We start from the raw sequence: 9881 nt of genomic DNA, 5'->3' as shown, positions 1-9881 counted from the left end.
TTTGTACTGTTGTATTATTTTTTGTTAAGCTTTTTTGCCCTTTTTTGTGTGTGTGTGTGGGGGGGTGGGTTGGGGTTTTTGGTGGTTTTGTTTTTGTTTTGTTTTGTTTTTTCCTTTTTTTTTTTTTTTTTCCGGAGAAGGGTGCTATTTAACATATGGCACTCGGTAATCTCTACACGGAGGCTGTTAAAACATCTGCTGCCTCCAAACGCATGCGGCAGCGCCCGTGGGCACGGGTCAAGGCGAAGGGGCAGCTCGGGCACGCTGGCTTCCGCGGCCGGGGGTCCCTGGCCCCCTGCCCGCCGGCCGCGCTTCCCAGGGACGGTGTTTCCCCGCTGGAAACGGGCACCGAGCATATAAAAGCCGTCGTACCGGGAGAAAATGCTTTGGTTGTTTTGGTTATTTTGTTGGGTTTTTTTCTGGTTTTTGTGGGTTTTTTTGTTTGTTTTTTTTTTTTCCACGACGTTGCTGCAGATCAGCAGCACCTCCGCGTGCAGAGCTGGCACGCTTCCATTTATTATTGATTTAGGGAGGTGGTTTTTTTTTTTTCCCTTAACGGGACATCCCCACCACACTCTCAGCAGCGTGGCCCGCCCGCGGTGCCCTCGGCAGCCCTCTCCCGGCTGCCGCCCCATCGCGGGGCGCGGGGGGCACCCCATCGCTTCCCCGCCGTGCTCCAGACATCACCCCACTTCGGAAAGTCGCTGCCGGACAATCGGGACACCCGTCGTCCTCCCCCCTGAAACTCACATAAATCACAGTCGCTGCATTGTCGGGCTACAAAGCCAGACGGGAGCGCTTATGAATTTAAGTTTGGAGAAGGAAAACGTGCGCTGACACAACACGCTCCCTGTTCGCGGGAGCAGCCAGGAAGGGGAAATGAATGGTGGAAGTTAAAGAGCCTTTCATTGCGGAGCGCGCCGCAGCGGGTCCCGCTCGCCGCCCTCGCCGTGCGCCGGGGGGTGCCCCCTCCTCGCCCCTCGGACTAGAGCCTTGCCGGGAACAGCTCTGCCCGGGTCTCGGTAACCCGCGGCTCGGCTGCCGGGGCCACACACGATGCCCGGCACTTCTGGGCTGCGCCCGGGGGCTGCCCGCTCCGCGGATGGGACGAGGCGTGCGCGGGAATGAGTTTGTGGGGAGATGCTGCTCTCGGCTGTCCCCCGCTACAGAGCGATGGGGGCGGGGGGGAAGGGGCCACACTCCCGCTGCCTTTTTGCTGCCCAAGTAGCCCTTTGCTTCGACGGGCGGGTTCGCTGCGGGGCCGTGTCCCAACCAGCTTTCGTCGGGGCAGCCTTGAGAGTCGGCAAAGCTGTTCCCACCCCTCCCATCCGCTAAGATGCAGAAGGGCGAGCGCTGGAGTGGGAGGGGGCTCCTGTGCCCACTCGCGGGCAACGACGGCCGCTCGCCCGCTTTGCCCCGGTGCGGGCAGAGCCCGTGCGGCTGCCGGGACCGGCGGTGCGCTCAGGTCAGGGAGCTCCCTCTCGCCCCATCCCTCAGAGGTTGCTCTCGATGCCCAGGCATCATGCGCCCTTAAAAATATAATCTGCCCGGTAACAATCAGCGCGCAGCGGCGAGAGCCCCAGAGCTATTGGCTATGCAAATAGCGGGAGGGGAAGCGGCGCCCCAAAGTCCCCGCTCGCAGTTTTAAGGCGGTATTTCCGTGCCCGCCGCCCCCGGCCCACCCTCCGCGCCGGCCGCGGCCGGGGGGCTGAGGGGCGGCCGCTGCAGGGACCCCGCGCCCCGCGGGGCTGCGGCCGCTCGGCGCCCGCCCCGGCTGCGCCTTCCCCTTCGGGAGCCTCCGCTCTGCCGCAGCCGGCAGAGAGTTCGCAAAGTTGTCACATTTTGCAGGCTGGGAGCGAGTGCCGGAGAAGTGCGAGCAGGGTAGAAGTCACCCTGTGTGGGACATAACTCCTCTCACCTCCCCCCTCCTCCCCAAGCCAACCTTTCTCCCTCCTCCCTCCTCCCTCCCTCCCTCCCTCCTCCGCCGCGTTTCCTAGAAAGTTGTATCAGCGTGGCCATGCAACGCTAAGACGGTTCGCCTGCTCGAAACACGAATGTATGCCGGAGGAAGTAGCATGGTGGTTGTAAAGATTCCACCTCGAAGACGCCGCGAAACCCCCCACCCCTCAAGGGTTTTTTTTTGGGTTCGCTGTTAGCGGGGAGCTGTGTCCCCCTCCTGCTGCAGGTTTAATGGGGTGCCGGAGCAGGGAAAGTGAGACATGGATCTGGCACCCTGCTCAACCAGGGCATTTCGTACTTCGCCCCTCATCGTCAGGGTGGGTACAGAGGGGAGCCCACAGCTCCTTGCAATAAGAAAAGGAGAGGGAAATTCATCGTGACGAACTCCCTCAGAAGGCAATTGTGGAGCGGTTTTAATTTGATTGCTGGAAGGAAGCAAAAGAGAAGCTGTCATTTGTGTCTGTGTGTCCCTATACGAGGGCCTCCTGGTTCCTTGTTAGCTTATAGAGAGGGGAAAAAAAAAAAAAAAAAACGCGTTTGATGTTACGTCTGACCAGCTGCTGTTCTCCATAATAACAAGAGAGAGAGAGAGAGAGAGCTGCCTGCCCTGGCGAGTTGCGTCACTTCGCTTCAACTTTAGGCTAGAAATCAAGAGAGGGAGAGACAAGTTTCGAGGGAGGCAGGAGCGAGCTGGAAAGCCCTGCCGTCTTCCTCCCACCCACCTACCCCTCCTCCTTTCCCCCTCTCCTTTCCCCACCCCCTTCCCCCCCTCCAAAAAAAGAAAAAAAAAAGAAAAAAAAAAGGAAAAAACCTTTCCCATCAGAGAAAGAGGGAGATCTCTTTGGAAACATGGAGCTGCTGTGCTGCGAGGTGGATCCCATGAGGAGAGCTCTGCCTGACCCGAACTTGCTCTACGATGACCGCGTTTTGCACAACTTACTAACCATAGAGGAAAGGTATCTGCCCCAATGCTCCTACTTCAAGTGCGTCCAGAAGGACATCCAGCCCTTCATGAGGAGGATGGTGGCCACTTGGATGCTGGAGGTTCGTACACCCCGGCCCTCGGAGCGGGGGGAGGCAGAGCGGCCGCGGGCAGCACCCCGGCCCCTCTCCTCCTGCAGCCCCTCGCTCTTCTGGTCATCGAGTGGCTGCTTCTTGTCGATCCCCTCTCCTCCTTGTCCCCCTCCGGAGCTCAGCCGGTGCGGGAAGGGGCACGGGGAACACCGACAGCCCGCGGGGGAAGTCGCCCCTTCCGGGGGGCTCCGGGAGCGGGGTGCAGGAGGGGAGGAAGCGCGGCGTGTTGGGGGCGGGGGGGGGGAGAGAGAGAGAGAGAGAGAGATGGAAAAGTCATTTGCAATTAAAAGCAAAGAAAATCCGCCTCCGGGAGCGCTTGTGATTGAGGCATTCCTGGGAAAAGGGAGCAGCGCCCGGGACAGGGCGAGGGTCGGGGGGTGCCCCGTGTTCTGCCCGGCGAGGGTTCCGTGCCCACGTATGCAGTGGGGAGGACGTGCCTTTTTCTCGCCATGTTGCGCTGCATGCGGACTCTGCTTGCAGGCGCCGAGCCCGGCTGCCCCCGCTCCTTTCCGGGGGGCTCGGGAGTGCCCCCCGCCCCCGCGGAACGGGACCGCCGGTGTGTCGGGGCCGTGGGGCGAGCGCTGAACCCCCTGCTCGCCCCGAGGCTTCAGGCACAGCGGCAGCGGGCCCGGAGCCCCGCAGGCTCGCCTGCCTTGTGCTGGCCCCACCAGCCATCCTTTGCCCCTTCGGATGTCCTTTTGGGGGGACCTTTCCCGAGCCAAACCCCCTGGGTTGGAAAGCCCAGACCCCCCGCTTAGTTTTCATGTGCGATTTGTGCTTTTTCTCCGCGGCTCCGATTTTTGGTGAATTTTTAAAAGAATTTTGCTGCTCGCTGCCTGCTAAAAGGATCCAGGCGGCTCGGGCTCTCTCCACCCCACCTCGCCCTCGCTATGTCTCCCGTCCTTCCCCCCCATCTCGGGATTGGGGGCGCAGGGCTGGGGGACAGCCGGCGGAGGAATTTTTACAATTGTCGGAAACGACAGGGGATCGTCCCGGGATGCCACCAGCCCCAAAACCTGGACCGCCGGGGAAGTTTTGATATTTTTTATCGATTTTTTGAAAATATGACGAAATAAAAAAGAAAAATTGGGTCAAAAAAAAAAAAAAAAAAGGTCTGAGGCTGCTCGCTTGTTGCTGGATGGGGCTTTTCGGCTCTCCCACACAGTGTCTTGAATTCATTTCTTACTGAATGAACTAAAGGAATGTGAAAGCCGATTGACAGCCTTCCCAGCCTCTCCACAGATCTCCCCCTCCCCCAAATTTAGCTCCCCGGGAAACAAAAATAGCAGGAGCAAAAGCAAGGGAAGTAGTGGTCTGGTGGGTTCACTCATTGATATATTTTTCCTTCTTGTCTCTTTCTCGCTTCCCACCCCCGTTTCCCTCCCGACTGCCCCATCGTTCTCTCCCCACGCTCTTCACTTGCAGGTCTGCGAAGAGCAGAAGTGCGAAGAAGAAGTTTTCCCTCTGGCCATGAATTACTTGGACAGATTCTTAGCTGTGGTGCCCACTCGGAAGTGCCATCTGCAGCTGCTGGGGGCAGTGTGCATGTTCCTGGCCTCCAAGCTGAAAGAGACAATCCCCCTCACAGCCGAGAAGCTGTGCATATACACGGACAATTCCATCAAACCCCAAGAGCTGCTGGTAAGCAGCCCCATTCCTCCCTCTTCTCCGGCACAGCACCCAGCACTTCGCCACCCAACCCCTGCCTTTTAGAAAAACCCACGCTTTTCCCGCGTTTCTGAAGGGCCACAAAGTCTTGGGGTTCGGCGCTGAGGGCTGGGGACAACCGCGGGAACATCCCTGTCCTCCGGAGCCGCCTGGCAGTGCCATGAGGCGCTCCGGCCGCTGCCCGCCTCGGGCGCTGCCAGGGGTTCTGGGCTTGGCGGTGCCGGGAGTGGGTCCGTCCCCGCCGTGTCCCCGCCGTGTCCCCGCCGTGTCCCCGCCGTGTCCCCACGGGGGACCTCGCCGGGCGCACGTGCGCGGGCGGGCGGCGCGGCGGCGCCACCTAGCGGCAGACACGCGGCAGTGCGGGGCCGGGGCCGGGGGGACCCGGGATGCTTGAGGGGGCCCCCCAGGATGCTCGGCCGTGCCCAAGGAGTTCCACCTGGGCACGAGGAAGAACTTCTTCACTGTGCAGTCACCGAACACTGAACAGATTGTCCAGAGAGGGTGTGGAGTCCCCCTCATAGGGGGTATTTCGGAGTTGTCTGGGCACAATCTTGTGCCCTGTGCTCTGGGATGACCCTGCTGAAGCAGGGAGGTGGTACGAGGTGCCCCACTGTGTGGTGCCTTCCAGCCTGACCCATCCTGTGTGATACGGCTCAGTTAAACCACCCTGTGTTTGCTGCTTCTCTCAGTTCAGATGCAGTGGAAGCAGAAACAAATGGATAATTACTGAAGGAAATAAGTGATGTATACATCATGATGCGGAGCACTGAATGTGCACCAGAGCCCCTTGGTGATATGGATGTTAGGTCAGACACATGGCTGTAGTCATCCAAGTTGCAGGAGAATTTGTCCTATGAATCACTGGGAATTCCCTCTGGGGAGGCGTTGGGGTTGATAGCTCGTGCTGCCACAGAATTAAAGAGCCTTGCCCTCAAAGCCTGCCTGGCTGTCAGGGCCACGAGGTGTCTCGTTGGCAGCACAGATGGGCAGGGGAAGTGCCGTGGTCACCATGTGCAGATACGCAGAGCGATGTCTGTGCCTTCTCACGCCACGTGGATTGAAGCATGTGTTTAAAGTGCTTCCTTGTCTTCTGGGTTGACCATTCTCAAAACCTGTCACATCAGTAATGCTGGAAAGAGCAAGCCTTTGTTCACATAATTGCTATTATGTTCCAACATTTCACAGGTTTTCTTGAGAAACTAAAGAAACCCATCTGGTTTCTGTGGCCTTTTGCATATATGTTAGATTTTTCAGGCCATGGAGGACTCTGTCATAATCCAGCAGGAATGTCCGTAGGAAAGTAACTTGCTCTTAAAGTGGGCATCTATTCAGGGAAACAACTGCAGAAATGGCATTGTGGGGTCCATGTTTATGGTTTCTCAGCAACGCTGGTTGACGTCTCTGCGGCTGCAAAATTAAAGGACTTTTTTTTTTTTTTTTTTCTGTCTTGCTAGCTCTGTGAGCTCAGCTGGGGCTCCCCACCATGCTGGGCTCCATCAGGCATCATCAGGACTTGGGAACCAGTGCGTGGAATTCAGTTAATACCTAATAGTTGATGTATGAGACAAATGCAAGTCGGAGGCCTGAGCTTTGCTCGCTCTTTGGGGCACTGTAACGTGTTGAGAACTCTGTTTAAATGTTGAAACATGCAGGTCATGAGCCCCATGGCTGGATCTGGTGGTGGGGTGCTGTTTGCACATGGAATCCCATTCCAGGGAATGGCCAGTAGTTACGTACACGCCCAAGTTTTTCCTTTGATTGCAGTGGGAGTTTTGGGCGTGCAAAGAATCTGGGAATGGCTCCTACATGATTTACTGGCAGATAATTTACACAGGCTACTTCTTGGCTGTGTTGTGTGCATTTCCTTTCTGCAGAGCCTGTCTTGGAATAGTTTAAGCACCATCAGATTTATCTGCAGGACCTTTGGAGTACAGTTTTGGGAGGGAATGCCAGCCATCAAGCCAACTTCCCCAGTTTTGAAAAAAGGAATGTATATCTAGGTTATTTTTGTGCATGGCTGTCCCTAGGGCTTTAAATGGCTATAAAGTAAGGACTATAGCCATTTAAAAGAAGTTAGTAGGGAAGGACCACAGTGACCTTGGCAATATCTAATTGCGGGCTAAACTTTCTGGGTGGGCATTGAGCAGTGGATAAAAAAAAAAAAAGTAAAACCTTGGCAGGAGCTGCCAGGTCTCATTATTTTCAGTAGAGCCTGACATTTCTGATGTTCAAAAAAAAAAAAAAATATAAAGTCAACAACTTCAAAGCAGTAGAGGCATATGGAAAAAAGGGTTTGAGCAAAACAAATTTAGCAGTGATAAAGTTATAATAAGAAATAAGCAGAGGTTTTTCGCAGGCTTGCTTATGGCTTTTCTTCTCTTTTGCTCTCCCTATCCCCCCCTCTGCAGGAATGGGAGCTGGTGGTGCTGGGGAAGTTGAAGTGGAACCTTGCAGCCGTCACCCCACATGATTTCATTGAACACATCCTAAGGAAGGTGCCTCTCCCTAAAGACAAGTTGCTTTTGATCCGGAAGCATGCACAAACCTTCATCGCCCTTTGTGCCACAGGTAGGCTCAGCTGCTCTGGCTGCTGCTCATAGTGTGGTTGGAAGGGCAGATTTGTTCCTGGTGGTGCTTCATCCCCTCCATCCCTACATGATGTGGGAAGAGCAGCTGAATCCCATGGGACTGTTTGCAAAGGGTGTTGTGAATCAGGCCCCAAAACTGTGCATTGGACAGAATTCTTGCAGTAGTGACCAGTAGTGGAGCTGATTTGTGTGGTGCTTTTGCAGTGAAGTCTTACAAGGCTGTATTAGACCATCCTGGGTTCTATTTTACTTCATTCACTGCTTCTTTTAGAGGGCCACAGATACGTGTAAGGACAGCTTCAAGTACAGAACCTATTGTGGCACATTAGCCCAAAATGTATTGAGCTAATGCATTGCATGAATGTGTTCATAAACTTTTCTTTAACTGGACTCCATCCAGATAAAAGGTAAAATTGTGTGGTTTAGCATTTATGTAATACTGTCACAGCCCTGAAGCACAGGGAATGACAGTTTAAAAAGTAATTGCTTTTTTTTAAAAAAAAAATTTGGATTCTTTCCTGGCTTCACCCCAAGATAGCAGTGAAACTACTGTGTTTCATAAGGAACCATTGCACTCCCTTTTTGTCATATAGCTGAACACAGTTTCTGAAGATTTAGATGAGAATAATTGTCTCTTTGGAAGAGAGGCTTTTTAATTTTGACCCGTCTGCAAAACACTGGTTTTTGTTCGTGTGTTATTTTGTTGTTTGGGTTTTTCCTCCCTCAGTTACTTTTACAAAATTAGTGTACTCTGAATTTTCATCCAAAGGGTTAATGGTAAGGCTACTTTTAGAAGTTAGACCTGGACTAGATAAACAGCATGCAGTGTTTTTCAGAGTCATTTTCAAGAAATGGATGGCTCAGTGTTTGAATTCACCAGTTTGACATACCTTGTGCTTTGTGATAGGAACTGTTCTGCCTGTGCGTTTGCAGAGGGGAAGGGAAGACTGGGTGCAGCTTTTGCGTTTGAACACCTGTTTTTTGGTATTTAAGATGTAGTGACTACTTTTACAATGTTTTCCAGTTCTTCCTATCTCAGATGATGTGTTTTAGAGATTTGTATATGGTCTGTGTTAGGATAATTGACTTTTTGGTCGCCATGATGCTCAGACTTCCCCTTGTTTTCCCACTGCTTCATGATCCTTTTCAGATCAAAGGACTCAATAGAAGTATTGCTCAAACACTGCAGGATCAGTCTTGGTGATTTCTTTGCCTTCTCCCCTTACTCAGGATACATTTCCCCTTACTCAGGATACAGTTACTGTTCTGCCTTGTGTGATATGAAAAAGGTGGTCTTTCCCGTGGACATTTCCCTGGGTCTTCACACCATCAGCCATCAAACTCCAATACAGCTCCATGTTGCCTTCCAAACAAGTCAATATTCCCACTCTTTTGTTGCTTTCACTTCCTACAATAGTGTTTTGGTTTGTTTTCTTTTTAATCCAACACAACATTTTCTTGAGAGCCCTAGAATTTCATTATGGTTTAACATCTCAAATTCTGGTCCATAGTCCTTTGCCCTTGAAGTTTGCCATATAACCAAACCATTGCAAGACTGGGGGTCATGAAAGAGTCTCCAAAGTCCATGGCTTCTTTCCACTCCATGAATTCTTTGGTGGTTAGCTCCATGCTCTAGAAGTCCTTTAACTGAGATCCAGAGCAGTGCCCCCTTTCCAGCCCTCAGCCCAGTCATGCAGTTCCCTCATGTGTGTTCCCCCATGTGATCTGCATCTCATGTTATATGTTTCCGATGCACGAAATGAAGTCCTTTGTGTAGAGTTTAAAGAGGCAACAAGTCAAGAGTTTCTTCTCTTAAAAGTGAAAGATGTAATTGCTGACTAGAGAGCTTTGCAAAAGGGAGGGCACCATGATGCTGGCCAGAGATTTCCCTTTTTTTCTCACCCCATTGTTCACAGACCACTGTGTAGTTTTGAGGGGGACCCACAGCACTTTTTCATTTCGAAAGCAGAGATCTTACCCAGGCACTCAATACCATATTCCCACTTTACCTGTGAACTGCTACCTCAATTTCCATTGTGGAAATGTTGTTACTGCAGAATTTCCCTTTCACTGCCACTCTTTGAAGAAAAGCCCCTTCTCATCAGACTTCCTTCCAGATCCAGTTGTCATTTCCTTTTCTTGTCCTGTTTGTTGCAGAGCTCTCATCAGCTACTCTGTTTCTTCTTTGTTTTTTTCCCTCAGAGCCGCTGCTCTCTGCCAGCCGGGGTTATGCCTGGTGTTTCATTTCCCCATTTGCCTCCTTTCAGCAACAGAACCTCCTCGGACATGTGGCTCCTTCTTCCCTTGCTCCCCATGTGTGTTTTTAGCCTGGGTTTGACTCTTTACTATTCCCAGACCTGACGTGGCTGCCTGGCTAATAGCTCTGGTCTGGAGCGCAGCAGTGAATCTATTTCCTGATTCATCTCAGCATAGCTTTCTCTGCTTTCAAGTACTCTTCTCCTTTAGAGTATCATGCAAAATCTGGCATATTTTGAACTTTTCTCCCCTAGCCTTAGTTCTTCTTCGTCAACTGCTCCCTTTTAATTTCCCAGCAAAAACTTTTTACCAGAAATTCCCAGGTGTTCACTGCCT

At 52.7% G+C, this 9881-nt stretch overlaps 1 protein-coding gene across 2 annotated transcripts in view; it reads left to right on the top strand.

The window, feature by feature from the left end:
- Positions 1–2032: 2032 nt before the first annotated feature.
- The window catches only part of CCND2 (cyclin D2), a 30979-nt gene continuing 23130 nt past the window's right edge, over positions 2033–9881 (top strand). Inside the window, exons 1-3 of one of the 2 annotated variants that reach the window (XM_088055590.1) lie at positions 2033–3003; positions 4459–4674; positions 7110–7269. In XM_088055590.1, the coding sequence (XP_087911716.1) occupies positions 2809–3003; positions 4459–4674; positions 7110–7269 (571 nt within the window). In that variant the 5' untranslated portion in view covers positions 2033–2808. The remainder of the gene's footprint in view (positions 3004–4458; positions 4675–7109; positions 7270–9881) is intronic. The other variant, XM_005531869.3, reaches the window with a different exon arrangement.

The sequence above is a fragment of the Pseudopodoces humilis genome, chromosome 5 (genome assembly GCF_049639895.1).
Source record: "Pseudopodoces humilis isolate 2021_Gansu_Grassland_sample_001 chromosome 5, ASM4963989v1, whole genome shotgun sequence".
NCBI lineage: Eukaryota > Metazoa > Chordata > Aves > Passeriformes > Paridae > Pseudopodoces > Pseudopodoces humilis.
The sequence above is the reverse complement of the archived record's forward strand: the minus strand, read 5'-3'. Positions and strand labels throughout refer to the sequence as shown.